The sequence below is a fragment of the Oncorhynchus kisutch genome, linkage group LG7 (genome assembly GCF_002021735.2).
Source record: "Oncorhynchus kisutch isolate 150728-3 linkage group LG7, Okis_V2, whole genome shotgun sequence".
NCBI lineage: Eukaryota > Metazoa > Chordata > Actinopteri > Salmoniformes > Salmonidae > Oncorhynchus > Oncorhynchus kisutch.
The window spans coordinates 19,368,747-19,392,796 of record NC_034180.2 but is presented as its reverse complement, the minus strand read 5'-3'; the positions used below and the strand labels follow the sequence as shown (position 1 = coordinate 19,392,796).

The 24,050-nt window shown below is 44.6% G+C and overlaps 2 protein-coding genes across 3 annotated transcripts in view; both read right to left on the bottom strand.

Moving 5' to 3' along the window:
• Nucleotides 1–5,871, bottom strand: part of stard9 (StAR-related lipid transfer (START) domain containing 9) — a 55,896-nt gene extending 50,025 nt beyond the window's left edge. Inside the window, exons 1-2 of the mRNA XM_031828631.1 lie at nucleotides 5,456–5,871; nucleotides 2,805–2,874 (exon numbers count right to left, since the gene is read on the bottom strand). Of these exons, the coding sequence (XP_031684491.1) occupies nucleotides 2,805–2,874; nucleotides 5,456–5,502 (117 nt within the window). The 5' untranslated portion in view covers nucleotides 5,503–5,871. The remainder of the gene's footprint in view (nucleotides 1–2,804; nucleotides 2,875–5,455) is intronic.
• Nucleotides 5,872–5,952: 81 nt separating this feature from the next.
• cdan1 (codanin 1) lies at nucleotides 5,953–24,005 on the bottom strand. Of its 2 annotated transcripts, XM_020487679.2 has the most exons (25): nucleotides 23,783–24,005; nucleotides 22,623–23,380; nucleotides 22,224–22,457; nucleotides 21,776–21,972; nucleotides 21,336–21,449; nucleotides 21,096–21,174; nucleotides 20,794–20,914; nucleotides 20,444–20,643; nucleotides 20,192–20,267; nucleotides 19,910–20,115; nucleotides 19,564–19,684; nucleotides 19,261–19,404; nucleotides 18,863–19,029; nucleotides 18,423–18,594; nucleotides 18,270–18,324; nucleotides 16,926–17,062; nucleotides 16,635–16,738; nucleotides 14,430–14,579; nucleotides 14,198–14,261; nucleotides 13,660–13,971; nucleotides 13,281–13,388; nucleotides 10,931–10,994; nucleotides 10,001–10,245; nucleotides 7,123–7,230; nucleotides 5,953–6,963 (listed from the first exon to the last, which is right to left on the bottom strand). In XM_020487679.2, the coding sequence occupies exons 1-25, from the start codon at nucleotides 23,858–23,860 to the stop codon at nucleotides 6,844–6,846; spliced, it is 4,134 nt and encodes a 1,377-aa protein (XP_020343268.1). In that variant the 5' UTR covers nucleotides 23,861–24,005; the 3' UTR covers nucleotides 5,953–6,843. The 2 variants fall into 2 exon arrangements, with proteins under 2 accessions (XP_020343268.1, XP_031684493.1); XM_031828633.1 differs by having other exon boundaries at nucleotides 19,261–19,684; nucleotides 23,783–23,986.
• Between the last annotated feature and the right edge of the window lie 45 nt (nucleotides 24,006–24,050).

The window sequence follows — 24,050 nt, the reverse complement described above, 5'->3', positions numbered from 1 at the left end:
TCACTGCCAAAGATGCTTCAACAAAGTACTGAATAAAGGGTCTGTATACTTATGTAATTATGGTAAGATTTTTATTTTGAATACATTTGCAAAAATGTCTAAAAACCTGTTTTTGCTTTGCCATCAAATCCAATAAAAATCCAATAAATGTTTATTTGTCACATGCGCCGAATACAACAATGCAGTTAAGAAAATATTTACTAAATAAACTCAAGTAAAAAATAATAGTAACACAACAAAATAACAATAACGAGGCTATATACAGGGGGTACCGAGTCAGTGTGCGGGGGTACAGGTTAGTTGAGGTAAATAGTACATGTAGGTGGGAGTAAAGTATTGTGTGTAGATTGATGAGGAAATGTTTGAACATTTTTAAAATACATTTTAGAATAAGGCTGTAAAGTAACAATATTCTGAAAAAGTCAAGGGGTCTGAATACTTCCCAAATGCACTGTATGTACAGCTGACATCACCATCGTTTCAGAACACACTCGGTTTAAGGGGATCAGGTTGAGCAGGGCCCATACGAGTAGTTATTTGGGATGCACAGTTGTAGATCAGGGATTCTGCACAGTCTGACAGTAATCAAGTCGATCTCCAATGGAGTTTCTAACAGCAGCATTAGGCCACACTAAAGCTATTCATTCCTCACAGCCAATTGACTGCAGTGAAAACCTGCTACTTCAGCCATGCACCATTGTTATGATACTAAACAATAGCCTTGCTTCGGATGGCTGATCTGAGAGTGAAACCACATAGCACACAGGCTTAGATATGGTGTGTGAGCTCGCCTCTGTGGTCATTACTCTATCCATCCGTCTATCTCCATTTGTGCCTCCTCCGTTCCTTCATTCGCCTGCTCTCCCGTCCTTCTTCAACGTTGCCCTCTCTCTCCCATCCGAGCGTTTGTGTTCATTCTCCTCTTCCCCTCTTTTCACTTTCTCCATCTTAATCCAAACTGTCCCACTTGCCTAAAATAATTGTTCCCATAACAGCAGGACACCATATGTGGCTTGTCTCTTTCACATCATTTCTAAAAACACACATAACATCTCCAGCCCTGAACAACCAGAGATAATATTGATAATATTGCAAAGCTGAACATTCACACTCAAGAAACTTGATTTTGAGTCACTAAGAGGGGGTAATAAAGCATTGTCCTCCTAATTGCTGGATCTGGGAGGCAATAATTAGATTCGGGGGGGGGGGGGGAGCTGTCACAGATACTCAGGGGTTGTAACTTGGCTTGTAACTTGGGTTGTAACAACTTCGAGTGCCCTATTGGAGTGTGTGTATGAGTGTCGTGGTGTCTGTGGGAGGATCCCTTTGCCTGTGTGTGTGTTTGTGTGTGTGTTTCTACATGTGTGTGCGTGCCTGTGGGCCCTGTGTACGACAGTCCCTCCCTCTAAGTGTCTCCGAGTGTGTGAGGCAGTGTGTGTGAGGGAGTGTAGGCTCTGCATAATCATTATAAACAATATTGGATTGAGACAGCAAAGGGCCCAGTCCTGAGTGTAAACATCCTGTGTGTAAGAGACACATACCCTCTGGATGCCCCCACCTCCTCGAAACCTGCTGCCCTCAACCTGCCCTACACACATAAACAGATCGCCGCCTCAGATCGCCGCCTCAGCTCTGATGTTAATTGAGAGATACAGTGGGGAGAAGTATTTGATACACTGCCGATTTTGCAGGTTTTCCTACTTGCAAAGCATGTAGAGGTCTGTAATTTTTTATCATAGGTACACTTGAACTGTGAGAGACGGAATCTATAAAACAAAAATCCAGAATCAAAAATCCAATCACAATGTATGATTTTTAAGTAATTAATTAGCATTAGTAGGAAAACCTGCAAAATCGGCAGTGTATCAAATACTTGTTCTCCCCACTGTATATTGGCCAATATCAAAGAGCAATAGAACATGGGAATATCATATACAGTATCAGGGGTTCCTCAAGGGTTCTTTGGGAAGGGTGATGGGTTCCACGATGACTCAAAAAACCCTTTGAGCTCTTCGATGGTTCTTTACAGTTCATAAAGGGGTTCTTTGCTCTTTTAGTGAGGAGTAAAATGTCGGGAGGCGGCTGATTACAATGTTTTGGGGGCGTAGTTTGAGCACATCTCTTTTTGTGCAACCGTGAGTGAGAGTGTCATTCCAGTTGATCTCATCTGTTGTGTTATACCATTCTATAAAACCATGGCCAGTGATGTGTCTTGTGAAAGACTCATGTGTGGCCTTGTGTCAATTGAGGACAGTTGACTAAATCAGCCAGGGATCCCCAGCTGTTCCAGAAGGTGGCTCGCTTGGTTGAACTAGCCAATTAACACAATAATAACACCTATGGAAATATAACAATATAATATGGCTGACCAGAATAAAAACCCCTGTATGGTTCTACAAAAGGGTCTACAAAAGAACCTTTCAGATTTTTTATAGAACCCACCTTTCTCATTCTCCATAAAGGTTCTATAAAGAACCATAAAAAAGGGTTGTAACTATAGTAGAGCCCTTTTCCGCTATAGTATATAGAACCTTTTTCAGTGGTTCTTTATAGAACCTTAGGAAAGGGTTCTTTATAGCCCCATACAGGTTCCATTTAGAACCTTGTGACCATGGTTCTTTATTGAACCTTTAAGAAATGGTTCTATATAGCCCCAAATAAGGGTTCTGCTTTGGTTACAAGAAAAATAACCCCAATCTGATACTATTTAGGAGACATTTGTGTGTGTGTGTGTGTGTGTGTGTGTGTGTATCAGAGTCACCTGTGCAGTTACATGCTGGGTAAAAAGCCAGTATGGCACTCACCTTAGTATTCTTTATCCTAACCAACTTGTCCTCCACCTGCACAGCTAGCCTCCCTCCATCCACACCTTCCCTGTGAAAGGCAGAGCGATAGACATTGTGTTAGTATACTTTCCTTTGTATAGTTTCACGCATTTGCCCACATTAACTACACATTATAATTGCCCAGGGTATATTGGGGAGACGGGTAACAGATGCGGGGGGAGACGGAAAGTCGTGGTGGACAGACATGACCATGAACTGGTGGTCCTCTGTAGCTGTTAGTAGAGCACGGCACCTGTAAAGTCAGGATAGTGGGTTGAATTACTGGGAACACCCGTACATAAAAAGCATGCACACCTGATTGTCAGTCGCTTTGGATAAAAGCGCCTGCTAAAATGACATGTATTATTATATATTAGCTGAGTGTGAGAGGTAATAACAGAAACTAATAAAAGTGACAGGCCATGTCCTTCATTCATCGGCTCTTCTGATCTACCCACGTTGCTCAGTTAGACAGGACGGCTACATGAGACCAATCACTAATTACATTAACGGTCGTTACAGAGACATCATTTCATCGGCGCTACCTTTTCAAACTCTGTTTTAATGTACTTTGCCTTTGTGACGTTTAAAGAGGGAAGGACGGCAGACAAAAATCTAGCAAGCGCTACTTGAGACTTAGTGACATGAGACTATTACATGGTGTCAAAGACAATCCCAAAAATCTAGGAATCAGAGTTGGAAAAACACCGTCCAGTTCTTATTCAAAAGAAAACAGTCCGAACGGGTCCTGCAAAGAGTCCCCCGGGTGAGAAAGCTTGAGCCATTCCTTGGACAAAAGCCCATGTGTGTGTGTATGTGTGTGTGTGTGTGTGTGTGTGTGTGTGTGTGTGTGTGTGTGTGTGTGTGTGTGTGTGTGTGTGTGTGTGTGTGTGTGTGTGTGTGTGTGTGTGTGTGTGTGTGTCTCTGTGTGCTCCAGATGCTGACTCTGGACACATATGATGCAACAGAATGAAATCTGAGGCTGTAGATGAGTAGAGCTGAATGAGTTTAAAACTCCTTGAGCGACAATGGGGGATTGCAACAATGAGGGACACTGCAATAGTACTTATAACTTCTCTGTCCTTGGTCTGGGTGTGTGAGGCGGGGTAGATACATCAGACCAGGGACTCTGTTGGAAGTTGTAATAAGCACATGCTCCACCACGTGGGATTCATTTTGCCAACCCCAGCAGCCCAACCCAAAACCACGACAAACTCAAGAGAGACGGCTTCTAACTGGGGTTCGACCAGCATGAATGGAAGGAGGAAGGAAGGAGATGGAAAATAAAATGAGGCCTCTTCTATTTTGACACAAACTGAAATATTACTCAAATGGATTGACACTTTGTAACACATGTAGTAGCTAGTGCTGTCCTCTCTGTTTCTCTGTCTCTCTCTTTCTCTCACTCTCCAAAGGGTTCACAGCATACTGTAGCCAATTGGAAAGAGTCGGATTGGCTGTCAGTTGGCAAAGGATAGATTACGTAGGGCCCTATTGGTCCTTTGAGAAACATGTAACAGCTTGGGTTCTCCTGTTATCTCTGTGTCACAATGCAAAGCCTGAATGATGGCATGACAGCGACAATTAAACTGTACCGAAGGGCAAAACACTTTTCCATTAACACATGAACACACACACTGCACAACACACACATACACACAACAGCACCAACTTAAATCCCTGTAAAAGACACAACCAGGAAGCATGTATTTGCATGACAGTGAATTTGAGCTATTAAGTCCCCTTTTGTAATGCAAAGCGCAAGGAAAGGATTTTAAACAACCAATGATGTTCAGGCAAAGACGTAACAAAAAAAAAGTTTTATAGCTAGGCCTATATTGCTTGGCCAAAGGCAATGGCAAAATACAGTCAACTTAAATTTGGTTTAACTGTACAACCCCACCCCCTAAGCACCCCAAAGGACCTTTAACTCGACATACTGTTGTAATTTGGGCTAATAGGAGGGTGCTTGTGGGGTACAGTGCTTACTACACTAGTCTAGCTACCACAATAAAAACATGTTTATGCCGCTGTAAAATAGACACACAAAAAAGTTTTCCCATGAGTGTTTCGCCAACAAATGTTGCTTGTCAGATTGTGATATGAGTGATATAACAAACGGTGATACGTATTCAGTAGAAGGCTGCACACATTCATTTGTTCTAACACGGTAATTACAATATTGTTGTTACTGTGGCATATAGATTACTACTTCAGTAATTGCATAATAATGGAGACAATAGATTTTTCAAAATGTAAACGTAAATGTTTTTATTCTGACAGTGTAGCCTTGCCCTATACCTGCGGTCAGTGGCCTTTCAAGAAGTAACCTGTAAACTGAGACTGAGGGTGTATGCACAGTATATAAATCATGCACATTTAAGGTATATGGGCGACCTACATCTTATCATCATGACATTAAATACATTGTATCGGAAAGTAGGCAAGAGATCGAATGAGCTGGGGCTGCCCAATTCCCATGGGTAGTAACACTGACAACACACAACAGCAGAATAAATCACAGCTATTGTCACCTACTCTAAAAATGATCATTTGCATACGAAGGCAAGTTAGTAGTCCAACTTTATTGACAGTGAACTCCGAATAGAAGAGAAATAGGCTGAATTTACCTTGCGTTGAGAGGGCGAACTCGAATGGCGACTTTCACGTTTGCCATAGTTCCGCTCTTGGTAAAGGCGACTAGTTATGCTATAAACAACCCTTAATAATTACATTCACCCGTTAAAACGGGAAAATGTGTATTCACCGTCCGTCAATCAAGACATTGCTCACGAGAAAGAGCCTCTTCGTCCCGACGCTCAACGGACAGTGGGACACACTGAACGCAACTTCCTGCTGGCCTGGAGTCTGTGTGTTGAGACCGAGTGAGGCAAGGCAGCTCAGGGGACGCTTGCCTTGCCATTAGAAAACATGGAGCCTATAAGATTTCACAAGTGCATTAAATTCCCTGATGAAAATGTGTTCATGCAAATACAGTAAGGCCTACAGTGACAAAGACAAATTACAATGAAAAGGACACCCCCCAATAATATATCTTCATTAGTTCAATCAAAAGCATTGAAAAGCCAGCCAAAGCCTACTTACAGAAACACTTCTAACCGTTTAGTCCCAAAGAATACATATTTATTATTTTTCAATATGTGACAGACAGCATGCGAAAATGTAAAGTTTAAAAGCAGCAGACAATCATGGTACCATTAAGTCCAACGTGAACTAAACATTATTACAAATGCACAGAAAGCATCCATGAACACACAAAATCACGAGTGACGGTTAAAGGCATTGTGTTACACTCTTAAGTGCTTCTGAGACTAACACAAATACATATTTATCTGTGAACATTTAGAAATGACATTCCTTGGCCCAATAACAAATCATCCCCCAGCCAGCCCTTACCCGCTATTGCTGACACATACAGTATCTACTATAATCCTTTCAAACCTACATATGTCTAGGGCAGTAGGGGTCGAGTAGGGGCTGGTTTCTCATGTTTTTTTGTTGTTCATTTTTGATTTACTAGTGTCTGTCCATCAAGTTAGTTATTATTTTATTGATACTGCACCCCTCGTTCTCAGCCTTCTGGTACACCCTTCCCCTGGCCTATGGCTCCACCACTAGTCCTGAGCAGCAGGACTTTTTGGTTCCCATTTGCACCTCTAAACAGGACAGTGTCAGCCGGTCCCAACTCGCTCCCTACCGCATCCCTTTGGCCCTAACGATGTTTACGGCTAGGGCTTAGTCTGAACTGACTGTGGCTGGCTGTACAGATGAGTGATGTTCCAGGTGATTGTCTCCTCTGTACACAATGGCTGTTCATCTAAACACGGTCTGTGTGTGTTTAACATCTCAGGAGCCTAGAACGGCACTACGGACTGACTGGCCAGAGTAGTAGAGTTCAGCTACACCTGTCAGTGACATATGTCTTCTAACAGACTGGGCAGTGTTGGCCAACAGAGCATGTGTCTCTCAGAGCCTATGTGTTTTTTTGTCGTGATGGTTAGTTGGCTCCCTCTACAGGTTGTGGTGAGACCTGCAACATGTCCATGTGGTTCTGAAGCTCAGGCATAGGAAGGGATGTGGTGGAAGAGGACTGCTGCTGGATCTTCTCTATGAATTCCTAAATAGTGAAAAGAGAGATAGTTATTCACAAGCAGCCATAGAGTGCATATGTCTTTAACAGTTGTCAGGTTTCGCTTGGCTAAATTCTCTTGAACAGTTATTACAATGAACACCACCGATTTCCTGTTCCACGCAGTGCGGAGGAGACAGGCCTCACCGTTGGCCAGGGTAACTGTGACAGTTTCCTCCAATGAGAGACCACTTCTTCCTCTCCCAGAATCCCCTGCTCTACCAGCTGTCTGACCAAGAACAGGAAGTTGTCCCACTGTAGAGATATGACAGAGAGCATGCTGGTTTATCTGGGGGGCATAAAACCTGAGCTTCACATACTCGCGTCTACAGAATTGTCGATGAAATAAGGTTGACATAATTACATTTAGGATGACATTTACATGTAGGTAATTTAGCAGATGCAATTTTCCAGAGTGACTTACAGTAAGTGCATTCAACAAAGGTAAGTAAAACAACCACATATCAGTCAATGCAAGTAATTTCTTCAATACATACACTACCGGTCAAATGGTCAAGGGTTTTTCTTTATTTTGATTATTTTCTACATTGTAGAATAATAGTGAAGACATCAAAACTATGAAATAACACATAGTATTGTTGAGATTCTTCAAAGTAGCCACCCTTTGCCTTGATGACAGCTTTGCACATGCTTGGCATTCTCTCAACCAGCATCATGAGGCTTCACCTGGAATGCATTTCAATTGACAGGTGTGCCTTCTTAAAAAGTTAATTTGAGAAATGTCTTTCCTTCTTAATGCATTTGAGCCAATCAGTTGTGTTGTGACAAAGTAGGGGGGTATACAGAAGATGGTCCTTTATCAAATAGGGCTAAGTCCATATTATGGCAAGAACAACTCAAATAAGCAAAGAGAAACAACAGTCATCATTACTTTAAGATATGAAGATCAGTCAATGGGGAACATTTCAAGAGTGCAGTGACAAAAACCATCAAGCGCTATGATGAAACTGGCTCTCATGAGGACCGCAACAGGAATGGAATACACATAGTTACCTGCTGCAGAGGATAAGTTCATTACCAGCCTCAGATATTGCAGGCCAAATAACTGCTTCAGAGACAGACATCTCAACATCAACTGTTCAGAGGAAACTGTGTGAATCAGGCCTTCAAGGTCAAATTGCTGCAAAGAAACCACTACAAAAGGACAACAATAATAAGAAGAGACTTGCTTGGGCCAAGATACAAGAGTAATAGATATTAGACGGGTGGAAATTTGTTGTTTGGTCTCGAGTCCAAATCTGAGATTTTTGGTTCTAACCGCCGTGTCTTTGTGAGATGTGGTGTGGGTGAACGGATGATCTCCACGTGTATTTCCCACCGGAAAGCATGGAGGTGGTGTTATGGTGTGGGGGTGCTTTGCTGGTGACACGGTCTGTGATTTATTTAGAATTCAAGGGACAAGTAACTAGCATGGCTTCCAATCTGGTTTGGGCTTAGTGGGACTATCATTTGTTTTTCAACAGGACAATCCCCCAACACACCTCCAGGCTGTGTAAGGGCTATTTGACCAAGAAGGAGAGGGATGGAGTGCTGCATCAGATGACCTGGCCTCCACAATCACCCGACCTCAACCCAATTGAGATGGTTTGGGATGAGTCGGACTGCAGAGCAGAGGACAAATCAGCCAACAAGCGCTCAGCATGTGGGAACTTCTTCAAGACTGCTGGAAAAGTATTCCAGGTGAAACTGGTTGAGAAAATGCCAATGTGCAAAGCTGTCATCAAGGCAAAGGGTGGCTATTTGAAGAATCTCAAACATGTTTAACACTTTTGGTTACTACGTGATTCCATGTGTTACTTCATAGTTTTGATGTCTTCAGTATTATTCTACAATGTAGAAAATAGTGAAAATAAAAGAACCTCTTGAATGAGTAGGTGTTCTAAAACTTTGGACCGGTAGTATACATATTCTGCTTCAACTACACACAGCTTAAGTCGGAAGTTTACATACACCTTAGCCAAATACATTTAAAATCAGTTTTTACACAATTCCTGACATTTAATCAAAGTAAAAACATCATTTCTTAGGTCAGTAAGGATCACAACTCATTTTAAGAATATGAAATGTCAGAATAATAGTAGAGAAAATGATTTCAGCTTTTATATTTTTCATCACATTCCCAGTGGGTCAGAAGTGTTGTTTGTTTAACTTGGGTCAAATGTGTTGGGTAGCCTTCCACAAGGTTCCCACAATAAGTTGGGTGAATTTTGGCCCATTCCTCCTGACAGACCTGGTGTAATGGAGTCCGGTTTGTAGGCTTCCTTGCTCACACACGCTTTTTCAGTTCTGCCCACAAATTTTCTATAGGATTGAGGTCAGGGATTTGTGATGGCCACTCCAATATCTTGACTTTGTTGTCCTTAAGCCATTTTGCCAAAACTTTGGAAGTATGCTTGGGGTCATTGTCCATTTAGAAGACCCATTTGCAACCAAGCTTTAACTTCCTGACTGATGTCTTGAGATGTTGCTTCAATATATCCACATCATTTTCCATCCTCATGCCGCCATCTATTTTGTGAAGTGCACCAGTCCCTCCTGCAGCAAAGCACCCCCAAAACATGATGCTGCCACCCCCGTACAGATGAACGTGTACAGATGAACGTGGTATCTTCAGGCATTTGGAAATTGCTCCCAAGGATGAACTAGACTTGTGGAGGTCTACAATTATTTTCTGAGGTCTTGGCTAATTTCTTTTGATTTTCCCATGATGTCAAGCAGAGGCACTGAGTTTGAAGGTAGGCCTTGAAATACATCCATAGGTACACCTCCAATTGACTCAAATGAGGTCAATTAGCCTATCAGAAGCTTCTAAAGCCATGCACAAAGTAGATGTCCTAACTGACTTGCCAAAACTATAGTTTGTTAACAATACATTTGTGGAGTGGTTAAAAATCGAGTTAATGTCTCCAACCTCAGTGTCTGTAAACATCCGACTTCTACTGTATAAACAAAAACATAACATACACCAAGTAGCTATGCACATGTAGGCTATACTGAGACGTACCTGTGAGTCTCTGGCCATGAGGACAGCACTGAGTGTCATTTCTGTGAAGAGCAGGTGGAGGGGGGCTGATGAACAACAGTCTCTCCCCCACAGGAGGATCAACTGCTCCAGCAGGACTTTGATTGAACAGCCTACCCTTTGGACTGGTGAGTCTGGTAGTACTGGATCAGGAGACACTGTCCTACCAGGAGACACTGTCCTACCACATTCCTCCTGTGGGGACACCATGGGCAGCTCCCCTGAAACTGTGCAGACACACAAATTCAACGATGATCAACATTAGGTCTCATCTGGCTTCATTCCATAATGTATATGCTGTAGCCAACCCTTGTCCTACAGGACATGCACTGAGGGCATGATAACAATGGAGGTCTTGGCAACAGGCAAATTAATGTACACAGTGTACAAAACATTAGGAACACCTTACTAATATTGAGTTGCACCCCCCTTTTTCTCTCAGAACAGCCTGAATTTGTCGGGACATGGTGTCAAAACCGTTCCACAGGGATGCTGGCCCATGTTGACTCCAATGCTTCCCACAGTTGTATCCAGTTGGCTGGATGTCCTTTGGGTGGTGGACCGTTCTTGATACACACAGGAAACTGTCGAGCGTAAAAAACCCAGCAGCGTTGCAGTTCTTGACGCACTCAAACCGGTGCGCCTGGCACCTACGACCATACTCCATTCAAAAGGCACTTAAATATTTTGTCTTGCCCGTTCACCTGCTGAATGACACACACAATCCATGTCTCGAGGCTTTAAAATCTGTCTCCTCCCCTTCAATCTACACTGATTAAAGTGACATCAATAAGGGATAATAGCTTTCACCTCCTCCTCATGGAAAGAGCAGGTGGTCCTAATGTTTCATACACTCAGTGCATCTCCCCCCGACCTGGTTTCTAGCCGTAGTCCCAGCTCTCGTCATCTTACCTAGTTTACAGGCTAGTAGGACGGTGCAACGTATCAGCATCTGTTCAGGCATTGGGAATGAGAACTGTGAAGTAATAGGTAGGAGGGAGAGGGGAGAGAATAAATACAAATCAAAAACAAACTTGTACTTTTACTTAGGTAAAAGTGCTATAATTTTATTTTTAATATATTTGAAAACTTTTCTTAAAACCCGTTTCTGCTTTGTCATTATGGGGTATTGTGTGTAGATTGATGAGGGGGGGGAAAAAAACACTTGAAAACATTAGAATAAGGTGGTAACATAAAATGGGAAAAAAGTGAAAGAGTCTGAATACTTTTTGAATGCACTGCATTTATTTTAGGGTTAGGCCTGGTCTAAAAAAAACACATGAAAATGTATTTCATAAGAACAAAATAGTGTATTCTGAGTCGGCCTAATGCACGTTATCTGGCCATGCCAATGGCACCCTCGGCCTGTAGGTAGTCTGTTAAGATATGCTTATAAATCCTGTGACATTATTTACCCTTTCCCCCCCATTCCCAAGCGAGCGCACACTGCGCATATGTAGCGCTATGTTGAGAGTAAAAGTGATCATTTGAAACAGGTCCTATACACTAGATTCAGAGTTACTTGGCAACTTTAGTTGTGAATGACACAAACCTTAGAAAAGATATATGGGCTGCATGATGTGATTATAGGGTATTGATGATTTGGGAAAGTTGCAACAAAAAAAAGAAGAAGCTGGTGCTCTGTTCCTTGCCTCAGGCTGAACATGCCGTTCTCTCATCAAGTGATCATATTTTCACTATTCTAAATGTAATCTTGTCTTTACTATCATGTAAAAGTAGTTTTAATTTAGAATGGGCCATATCAAAATGGGCAGAAACAGGGGCATGGGAAAAAAGACATGTCATCCACTTGCACTCGAATAGTGAATGGAGGTTGTGCTTTCTTGCGGTTCCTTTTATTCTAGGTAGGCTACTCCGGTTTTACAGCAGAGCAATGTGCATAATATTAGCAGCTGAGAAATAAATATATTAGCACTAGAAAGCTGGGATCCTCCTCTTTCTAGTGGCAACCATCAGAACTCTGCTTTCACACAGGATTGCATGTAGAAATGTCTGGGCTTATAAGAACACTTATTTCACTTCACGCGTCAACCCGTTTGAGGAGCAGCCTCTCACTACGCGACAGTTGATATTCTACCTCAACTCTATATGCCTTGGGCTCTCTAACCCAGTTCCTGCAGCTACCATGTGCTTAATTTGGGAAAGCCAGTGAAATCTGTTCACGAACATCGATAGTAACATGTTTAACCAACGAAACACATTTCATTAAACTGTTGACAGCCCCTGTCTCCGCGTCCTCGAGAAAGTATTGAAGGAGAGAGAAGAGACGGAAACGCATGGTGGTGAGATATTAATTTAAAGATATTTAATATTTTTTAAAGACCCTATTAGTAGGCTATTGAAGATCAAATACAAATTTACTATAATTGTAGGCTAACTATACTCGGTAAGTGAATGAACCAACTGCATCACCTAGGCCTATACGTTCTCTCCCAGACTCATAGATAGAACATTTGGAGCGTATCATAAGGTAACCATGCCATCCAGTATGCATAATAATACAGTCCACACTCAAAGGTGATTACTAGAGTTTTGATGAATTTTGGAGTAGCCTATAGGCTAGACAATTTTTTACCAAAGACATCTTAAATCTGTTGTATTTTTTTAAATGTTTTTCTGCAGTGCGTAATATGCGGTAGGCTATATAGGCCTATTGTATTAACGCCATTTTAATTCAGGCTTTATACAGGCCTATGCATAAGCTTTAATATGCCAATGGGTGTTCTACATGAGATGCCTTAAATGCTTTGCATTAATCATCACCTTAGAAAGCTCTGTCCATTTAGTTGTGTTTGGCTTTGAAACAACATCCACAACGACCACGTTTTCCACTCAGTTTCCACCTGTTGTTGAACTTCTTTCTTCAGAGTGATCAATCACAGTGAGGTGAGTTTTAAAAGCATGACACTGTTTGGATGAGATTTTCAATTGTATTTGCATTGATGTCAGAGTGGGTTAGAGGGACAACCGAGACCTGAGTACCAGGCCATTAGTGACCCGATGATCGTTAGAGATTTGGGTACTGCCAACGCATCAGTGCCATTCATGTCAAAGGACACAGATTACCGTGACTCAAACGGTCACGTGGAATTTTGACTGCGGTCATGACTGCAGGTGTGGATGTAATACTGTCACCGCAACAGCCCTATGCAGGACCTCTATCTGAACCATAAACCCATGTTCATTGCAGGAGTATAAAGCACATGTTAATCAGGACCAAGGTGACAAAAGCCTGCGGTACCTTTTTGCAGCTCAGTGTGTCTCCTACTTTGCCCAGTAGAGCGTTCAGCTGAAGACAAGTCAACGCCTCCTTTTCAGACCTCGGGCCTACTGCAATACTCAACACCTCCTGTAGGGGGCACAATCATCCTCTTTTATATTATCATCAGTAAGACTGATTCACCAGAGCTGAACCTCACATAAATATACCATTATTCTGATCAATTTTATGCTCTCATACTTCTATCTATCAAAGTCAAATCAAATTCGATTGGTCGCATACACATATTTAGTCAATGTTTTTGCGGATGTAGTGAAACGCTTGTGTTCCTAGCACCAAACTAGTGTCTATAATAAGGATAGCATTACATCCTGGTATTCTTCATTCATTAGAACATTACCTTAATCTCTACCAGGACATCAGATGGTAGTGGTGCACTGTGGGGGCAGTCTGGAGGGCAGGACGTCACAGCCTCCTCCTTGCCCATGTCCCGTTTTGGGTTACGTGACTGCTCCTGGGAGACTGCTGCAGCTCCAGCCACAAGACCAGAACCTTCCACACCACTAGCCTCTGGGCTGGGAAGAGACTTCATCACACGGTCAAACTTTGTTTTCCACTCTCGCTTGACCAGGGCTGTGATGTTGGAGGAGAGCCAGCTATAGGCCTTCTCAGTGGCCAGGCGCTTGGTGATGTTCTCAGACGTAGTGAGAACCTGGCGGGAGAGACAACGCATGTTTAGCATCGTCAGCAAGGACTGATTTAGCTATAGCTATTTTATTAAGAAAGAAAATGTACCACGAGTGTGACACGCGGTTATCTCACCTAGCGATCTTTAGACCGATGCACTAACTGTATGTCGCTCTAGATAAGAGCGTCTGCTAAATGACTAGCATGTCAATGTAGACAAGAGTTAAAAGAGCAACGCTGAATAGACCTACAGCGGGAGACGTCTCGTCAGGAAGAAGAACCCGGATGGCTTCTGGACCCTTCTCACTGCAAAACCTGAACGCACAAGAGTCTGTAGTCAAAGCCCCACAAAAATTAGTCACACCCCATACAGACCTGGGTTTAAAAATAGTACCATAGGCAGGGCTTGCACTTTAGGGACCATTTCATTGGCAAACTCCATGAATCAAGTTTATAACCACACACAGACGAAACCATGTGTACCTGGTAGCTCTCTCCAGAGCCTCCTGGCCCCCGTCACAGAGCTGAGCACAGATGGAGTCGTTGAGTATCAGAGGGTTGGCCCCTGGTGAGATCAGCCCCTCCCTCAGCAACCTCTCTCCACCACGGACCAGCTCACACACCAGCGTGACCCTGCAACGCACACAGTCACATGAGGATACTACACGTATCAACACAGACACCTACAACCAGTGGATACTTTCTGTCCAGAAAAATGAATCCATGCTTTTTGCACTTCTAGGTTAGACTACTGCAATGCACTAAATAAACTTCAGTTAGTGCTAAATACGGCTGCTAGAATCCTGACTAGAACCAAAAAATGTGATCATATTACTCCAGTGCTAGCCTCCCTACACTGGCTTCCTGTCAAGGCAAGGGCTGATTTCAAGGTTTTACTGCTAACCTACAAAGCATTACATGGGCTTGCTCCTACCCATCTCTCTGATTTGGTCCTGCCGTACATACCTACACGTACGCTACGGTCACAAGACGCAGGCCCCCTAATTGTCCCTAGAATTTCTAAGCAAACAGCTGGAGGCAGGGCTTTCTCCTATAGAGCATGGAATGGTCTGCCTACCCATGTGAGAGACGCAAACTCGGTCTCAACCTTTAAGTCTTTACTGAAGACTCATCTCTTCAGTGGGTCATATGATTGAGTGTCGTCTGGCCCAGGAGTGGGAAGGTGAACGGAAAGGCTCTGGAGCAACGAACCACCCTTGCTGTCTCTGCCTGGCCGGTTCCCCTCTTTTCACTGGGATTCTCTGCCTCTAACCCTATTACAGGGGCTGAGTCACTGGCTTACTAGGGCTCTTTCATACCGTCCCTAGGAGGGGTGCATCACTTGAGTGGGTTGAGTCACTGATGTGATCTTCCTGTCTGGGTTGGCGCCCCCCCTTGAGTTGTGCCGTGGCGGAGATCTTTGTGGGCTATACTCGGCCTTGTCTCAGGATGGTAAGTTGGTGGTTGAAGATATCCCTCTAGTGGTGTGGGGGCTGTACTTTGGCAAAGTGGGTGGGGTTATATCCTTCCTGTTTGGCCCTGTCCGGGGGTGTCCTCGGATGGAGCCACAGTGTCTCCTGACCCCTCCGGTCTCAGCCTCCAGTATTTATGCTGTGTCGGGGGGCTAGGGTCAGTTAGTTATATCTGGAGTACTTCTCCTGTCCTATCCGTTGTCCTGTGTGAATTTAAGTATGCCCTCTCTAATTCTCTCTTTCTTTCTCTCGGAGGACCTGAGTCCTAGGACCATGCCTCAGGACTACCTGACATGATGACTCCTTGCTGTCCCCAGTCCACCTGGCTGTGCTGCTGCTCCAGTTTCAACTGTTCTGCCTGTGATTATTATTATTTGACAATGCTGGTAATTTATGAACATTTGAACATCTTGGCCATGTTCTGTTATAATCTCCACCCGGCACAACCAGAAGAGGACTGGCCACCCCACATAGCCTGGTTCCTCTCTAGGTGTCTTCCTAGGTTTTGGCCTTTCTAGGGAGTTTTTCCTAGCCACCGTGCTTCTACACCTGCATTGCTTGCTGTTTGGGATTTTAGGCTGTGATTCTGTACAGCACTTTGAGATATCAGCTGATGTACAAAGGGCTATATAAATACATTTGATTTGATACATACGATCACTATATTATATACGAGTGTACCAAACATTAGGAAAACCTCTTTCCATGACATAGGCTGACCAAGTGAAAGCTTTGATCCCGTAATGATGACACCTGTTAAATCCACTTCAAACAATCTGGATGAAGGGGAGGTGGGTTAAAGAATGATTTTTAGGCCTTCAGACATGGATTATGTTTGTGTCATTCAGAGGGCGAATGAGCAAGACAAAATATTTAAGTGGCTTTGAACGGGGTATGGTCGTAGGTGCCAGGCACACCGGTTTGAGTGGGTGAAGAACTGCAACGCTGCTGGGTTTTTCACGCTCAACAGTTTCCCGTGTGTCTCAAGAACGGTCCACCACCCAAAGGACATCCAGCCAACTTGACACAACTGTGGGAAGCATTGGAGTCAACATGGGCCAGCATCCCTGTGGAACGATTGACACCTTGTAGAGTCCATGCCCTGGCAAACTGAGGCTGTTCTGAGGGCAAAAGGGGGTGCAACTCAATATTAGAAAGGTGTTCCTAATGTTTTGTACACTCAGTGTATACTGTACACACACACGACAGTACCCACTTCATATGTTTGACACAGTTGGATCCCACCCTCTCAGCTACAAACTCCACCGTTCGTCTGAGAGATGGAGGCTGGTTATGGAAGAAGGCTTGCTCCAAATCCACCTTTACAGACAAAGTTGACAACACAGTCAAATCAACGTACTTCTAGAGACACTCTTCTTCCTATTTAGTATGCTTTGCTGGGAAGAGGAGAGACGGTCAGAAAGATAGTAGGAGAGTATCACATAGGCAGTACGTCGGATTGGAACCCGGGCACTAACCACTAGGCCAGCTACTCCTAGAACCGTACCTGTCGTTTTTGCTGTGACCTGGTGGTGGTGGGGGTACCTCTCAGCTCAGCAGAGGTAGGGGTGATCTTACGGATGAGGCCTCCACCCCTGGCAGAGCTACCGGCCACAAAGGCAGCGAGGAGCTTACGGAACTCACCTGAAAACACGAGATAGAACAGATAATCAAACAGCTACAATTGTGAGAACACCATTCGGGGCCCCTGCAGAAGACTTTGCACACGTAAAAATAGAATAACTATTGTCTATTGCCGGGGTTGGGGAGGAACGGATTAGATGTAAGGGATTACAAAAACAACGGTAACTGTAATCCATTACCAGCAAAAATATTGTAATCAGATTAGATACTTTTGAAAAACTAGATGATTACTTTTAAAATTCAGAACGGATGTTCTGTTGTTTTCTGAATGACATTCAAATCAGCATTGAAAAAAGGCGCACGCTTAAGTTTGTTCCACCTGAACGACTCGGCTACAGTCCAAGCTGTGTCTTCCAATGGTGCGACTGGTGTCGGCATCCAAAGATTATCCAACTTGAATAAAGGCTTAGAGGTACGGATGACAGCAGTGGTGTAGTCTACGGTGATACTGATATCACTTATTATTGATATCTACATAGCGCATTGATGTGAATCACACAGCTACTCTCCGATTTAGCTATTTGCGCCTTACGGATTGTGGATGGCTGTTCACAAATCTAAATGTGTATTTCAAGAAGTTTAAGCTGCCTATCAATCATTCTTCTTGAAACCAGTGGACAGCCAGTGAAAAATGCACTCTTGCAACAGCTACATTGCGCAGATCCCAGCCTATGGAATAAAAGTGGGGCTTTTATTGCTCAATCTAATTCAATTCTAATTCTAAAAAAACTCCATAGGCCTAATGAACACATGCTCAAACTCGCACACTTTTGATAGACTTAACGAGGGGCAATCTGTAGTTGCTACATACATTTTTGGACTTATAAATTATATCAATGTACAGATGTAATTTAATGTAGCAGTAAGTGATGGTTAGAAGAAGTCTACATAACCACCCATAAAGTTAAATTTTACCTCCATATATGGCCAGCTATGTAAACATTAACATTGATTTATCCTGCAATAGATGTCGTTCAATTGGTAACATACATTTTTGTCTTCTTAAAATGCCTCAAGGGCAAAGTAATCTAAAAAGTAACTGAATGTAATCAGATTACATTACTGAGTTTTGGTAATCCAAAAGTTGCGTTACTGATTACAATTTTGGATGTGTAACTAGCAACTAACGGATTACATTTAGAAAGTAACATACCCAACGCTGTCTATTACTATAAATTACTCATTTGATTTCTATGGATGTACCCACCCAGGAAAGGACAGCAGGTGTAGAGGAGCTGTTGGTCCACCAGGGGGAGACAGTCCTAAAATAAACAAAAAAACAAGTTCATCAAAACTCATGAAAAGACCGTGGCATTTCGCCTTCAAATGTAATTGAGAAGAGCCATTCCAGTTTACTCACAAGTCCCTGGACGTTGGTCTGGCTCTCCTCTAGCTCGACAGCTACAGCGAAATCAGTAGTGAAGAAAAGCTCCTCCGGGATCACTGGGATCTGGAACAGCCAGCCTAGAACAGCCACCATGAGAAGCTGATTCAGGTAACACACCTCTCCTTCTCTGGACAGCACCATACGCCTAAGAGACACACACACACACACACACACACACACACACACACACACACACACTGGGTCAGGACTTCAGATCACGAGAGAGAGAGAGACGGGGAAGCAGAGTAGAAAGGGAGAAATAGAGGGAGAAGGAGAGAGATGGGTAGAAAGAGAAAAATGAAGGAAGAAACTAGAGACAGGAAGAAGGTAAAAGGAGAGGGGAGGAGTGAGAACACATGCAAGAGAGAGTGAAAGCACTAAAAAAGGAGAATGATAGAGAAAGTAACACACACCTGTATAGGCTGAGCAGCAGTCCCAGAACGGTCCTGTAGCAGAGGAGGAAGGGACCGGTGAAGTCCAGCATGGAGAGGAACTCCACCAGCCAGGGCACAGTAAGGATGGTCCGTCTCCTACGAACACAGCTACGCAGGACCGCACACACATCCAGCACAGACATACTCTGAGAATGGAGGGAAGGAAAAAGCACAGAGGAGGGAAGCCACAATCTGGTAAGAAACTAGTACTTTACCGACTTGTAATAAAATGGTTATCTTCTGCGGATGGATGAAAAAATATGCCTCTTCCAACCAGGGTGAGGGTCAGTGACATTTCAATTCAGTCAATTCTGGTTTGAAGTCTACTTCCTGAATTGCTTCCACCGACTACTATTCCAAGTCTGGTGCTACAGTACCTTGCTGCGGAGGTTGGCAGTAGCCTCCTGTATCTCCCTGGAGGGCCTCTCAGAGGTCTGGTATGGCAGGAAGGAGATATAACCCAGGAACTTAGCTAGGAGACGAGCCAACAGCAGGACAGAGGAGAAACGCTGCTTCTCATCCTGAGAGAGAGAGAGAGATGAGGTGGCACAGAGAGAGGGCGAGAGAGAGGAGATATGGGAAAGGGGGGTATTAAAACAAGAAAATATATTCTCCACCAAGCCCCATTCTGATTGAGGTGAGAGATCTTGCACCAGGTCTACAGAGTAATCAGTGCTGACTTGTTGTTCCATGTCTCCCTCTCCCTCGGTACTGGAGACCACGGGAGCCAGGACCGACACCTCGTCAAGCTGGAGGAGCTGCTGACACAGACTGTCCTTCAGGTGCTGGTTCAGCTGGCAGCTAGGACAGAGAGGTATGGTTACTCGTAGACGTTCACCCAAATGACAAATCAGGATACTTCCGCATCTGTATAGATCGGAGAACAATCAGTCCGGATAAGATCGCTGCAAAATGCACAAGTAGTGTTTAACACTGCAGGAACTCGATCAATATGATTTGACAATCTGGTAATCTGCAAAATGCGACTGCATTGTATCCAAGCTGGAACACCACTGTCAATCTCACCAGCTTGCGGTCTTTAAGAAGTCCCTGAAGAACTCCTGGTGTCCCGGGAAGGCGGGTGGAGGACAGGGTCCCAGAATGCCTTGGGGCTGGATCAGACGCTCCTCCAGACGCTTTAGACGCCCCAGGCTGTCTGCTCCCAGCATGCCTAGCAGGTCCGCGTCGGGGGTGTCGCCCGGGGAGCCCAGAGCACGGGGACCTTTGCACATCTAGAGGGAGAGAGGGGTGTTAGCGTGAGAGAGAGCGCGAGTGTGTGTGTGTAATTGCACCATCCTAATTCCATACCTGCACCAACTGCTTGAGGAAGAGTCTGGCAAAATGGGAGTGGTTTCCAGTGGAGTTCAGTTGACTCACCATTCCTCTGAAAGGAGGAAGCACAACAGCACCACCATTATAACATGACCAATAACAAGGCCTACTCCTATAAAAAAGACATCACATTTTGCTGGAACCAGAGCCTTTTTATAGTCCAGGAATAGGCTTAAACTCGTTCTGTGAAACTGGCCATTAGTTTGCTACCACTAGTATTGGTCTTACCTGACCCTATTGCCTAGTTCAGCTTCAAACTCCCATCTAGGTTCCTTGTGGAAGTCTTCCCACTCTCGCAGCACCTCGTAGAAAATATCCCTCTGCTTCTTGAAGGTGTGGAAGGCCTTGTCACTGCTGAAGTTGGAGCGGTTGTCAGTGGCAGGCTGGAACGGGACAGAGTGGATGAAGGTGTCCACAGAGGGCGAGACCTGGAAGGGGAAAGAGAGAGGGCTGGGCTCAATTACATTTCAATTCATTGCTTTGCGAGTAGGAAAATGTGAATTCCTGTTTACTTCGGAGTTGGCTGAAGAGAACGAAACATGAGTGTATTAGTGCTCTTGTCATGTTGGGTTATGTACCTTGGCTGTGCTGGGGTCCTGGGCCAGAGTCAGTCTGTTCCTCAGGGACGGAGAGAAGCAGGTCACCCTCTCGTTCTCAGCCAAGAGACGCAGGGTGTCTTTGTCCAGGTGAGACACCAACCTGACACAGACAAAGATTGTTTTAACCGTTATTTCGCCAGGTTGTCACATTGATGTCAAATTACCTCTTTTAAAGGGAGACCTAGCCAAGAGTGCAGGTCCAGAATAAACACATATGGAGCCAGACTATCATAGGATTCAAATCTTAAATGTTCAGTATAATATGCCCAGGAAGAACTCACTCAAACTGATTCTCCAGCACCCTGACAGAGAAGTAGACACAGTTGTGCACCTTGCTGAGGTAGCCTCTTTCCAGGACATCTGTGTAGATCAAACACAAAGGGTTTAGCAGTCATATTGTCACCAATAAAACATGAATTAACCCATACATTTAAATAAATACATTTGCACTGAAAGAAAGAATATTACAAAACTCCATCCATACTGATTACTGGTCATGTTAAAGAATCTCCACCTCTCACCTAACGTCCCCATACTTAGATCCTTGTCCTCTTCCTCTGTGACGGCTGGTGTTCTAGATGTCAGAAGCTGCAGCACAAAGAACAGCTCCAGGAACACGTTGGGAACTAGGTTCTCTGTCAGAAAGAGATAGACCAAACACAACATTAGACTCTTCACCAGAATTAATGTTATTACACAATAGTAATTAAACAAAAAAATATATATATTTTTTTTAATTGCACATTACTTCGACTAAAGTACTTAACATCTTACAAAAAAATCTGATTTCCAAAAGAACACATTTTGATTATATAGCTAGCCAACCCTAGCCTGGTCACAGATCTGTTGTGCCAACTTCTATGATCAATGCAGACAGCACAAAAATATCTGGGACCCAACACAAGGACCAGGTTAACCCCCCTCTAGCATGAAACACTGTCTCCCCCTACAGGTCATATACCAGAGATGCAGGTACAGTAGAGGTCAGCCAGAAGGTCCAGTTCAGAGGTCAAGGTGACTTTAGAGGGGTCAGGACACGACCCCAGGGTGACAGGGGTCATTTTGGAGCCCGATACTGTCCGGAGCCCTGGTTTGGTAGGGGTACAGGGGTCCAAAGAGGTGGGTAGAGGGGAGCCCACCTGCTGGGCTCGTTTACACCTACAAGAAACAAGTAACAGATTGAAAATGACAGCAAAGGGAAAAATGGGATAATTGAGATCGACAGAGGTAGAAAAAGGACTGGTTTCATGATCCCAAATAAGACTAATCCTGGATTTTTTTTAAACTTTCAATTGAGATTTTCCATTCAAAACATTTTTTTGTCCAGGATTTGGCTGACTCTGTGTTTGGGAAATCAGTCCTAGAAGGTGTGTGTTATAAATGGTGACTGGCCTTCTTAACCCACTTACTTCACTCTCTTTAGCAGTTCTCTCTCCTCCTGCAGACTGAGAGGGGGGCTGCCCATGTTCAGGGTCCCAGTGATGCTCCCTTCGATGGCCCCGGTGACTGCCTCTGGGACTGGGGGAGGGCTGGAGGGCCTGGTGCTGAAGGGGGTGGAAGTGAAACAGGTCTTCGGTCTGGAGTGAGGCCGCTCTGCACTGACTGGGGTTGGGTTGATCCTCCGAGATGGTTTTGTATGCAGTCTAGTGGAGAAAGAAGTGGGGAGGACAGAACAGTATGATAAAAATACCATTGTTGTTCATTGTTTTGGTTGAAGTAAGATATTTTTGATTGATCTCTTAATTCACAGGTGAGAACATTTCATTCAGTGTTCTTAAATTCAATTCAAGGCATAGAACAGAACTCACGCTGGTGATGCATGCGACACCCCCATAGGTGGGAAGTCTTCCAGATTGGTTAAGTTGAGCTGGACCAGCGTTGTCATCTGAGCCATTGGAGGCGACACAGCTGGGTCACCCATTTTATTAGCCCCTCCTCCCCTTCCCTTCCTCCCACCACCCTCAGATCTTCCTGGCCCCACCTCCTCAGTCTGGAACACACCACGCCCCCCACCCTGCCTTCCCATCCCGGCACTCCTCCTGCGGCCACGTGGCTGCTGCTGGACGCCCAGGCTGAGACTGTGGTGGTGCTGGAGCTCTGGAGGTGACGGCATGAAATCCCCCAAACTGGCTCTCTGGGTGGAGCGGCGCTCTGAGGGAGTATGCCTGGAGGTGGAGGCTGGAGCAGGGCTCCTGGCTGAGCTGAAGGAAGGACTACTGAGGGCACTGATCCCACCCAGGCAGTGGGAGCCAGATGGGGGTTGGCTAGTATCCCACTCAGCCCCAGGAGACAGGGAGGGAGTGGAGGAGAATAGCTGTACACGGCTGGCACTACGAGGACCGGTTCCAGGTCCGGTAGATCTGCAGCCCCCCCTATGCTCACTGGAGAAGCCTGGCCCCTGCTGAGAGGGCTGGGAGACCCTGGGGTGGCTGGGGGTCTTGGCGGGTGTGGCAGGGCCATGGGTGAGGGTGGAGCAGCTCTGCTCTCGCAGGAAGTTCAACAGGAAAGGAACAAACTCCTGTCTTTCGATCTTCAGTGGCTTACACCATGCCAAGCTGTCACTGTCCTGTTGTGACAATAACAGTAGGAAGAATGTATGAGAACATCTCAAGAATATCTAGCTAGCTAACGTTAGCTAGTTATCTTGAAGTGGTCATCATTAGCTAGCTAGCAATACTTTCCTAAAGAACTAGTTACGTTAGTTGATGACCTGATTTACATCGTTCTGAAGATGATACGACAGGTAGCGAGTTGTCAGTTGACTAGCTGGTAAGCTATTGATTTCATAACAGTTAGCTAGCAAACTGGCTAGCTAGCCTAGTTTCCATATTGAAAACAGCAGGTGAGCGAGCAGTGGAAAAAGTTTTGTTTACATCCGTTCCACGATGACATTTCGCAGCGCACGCAAAACTATTGAAACCAGACCCCACGAAATCCACTTAATCTCGGGTTTGCAATTGTCACTTACCCCGTCGTGTTTTAACCATTCTACGGCCTTGATAGCTTCCACTTCCTTCTGCAGCAGCGATTCCAAAAGAGCCGCCATTCTGGTCTGAGCAGGCGCCGTCTGGCACTCTTGCCTGCTGCTTGGAGTTGGGGGCGGACCAGAATGGGAGCAGGCGCGCGAATGTCGCTACTGCATTGCCCTGGGGCGCGCTCCAGAAACAGGACAGCATGTCTACTTCCGTCAGATCATTTCCTGCGACTGACAAATCAACGTTTAAGTGCAAACAGCA

Excerpts from the sequence above, each read along its gene's own strand:
- cdan1 (XM_031828633.1), bottom strand. The coding sequence starts at position 23,860 with ATGGCGGCTCTTTTGGAATCGCTGCTGCAGAAGGAAGTGGAAGCTATC. Across the intron at positions 23,381-23,782 it reads AATGGTTAAAACACGACGGG|GACAGTGACAGCTTGGCATG; the intron begins GTAAGTGACAAT and ends TTGTCACAACAG. Across the intron at positions 20,116-20,191 it reads TCCTCAAGCAGTTGGTGCAG|ATGTGCAAAGGTCCCCGTGC; the intron begins GTATGGAATTAG and ends CTCTCCCTCTAG.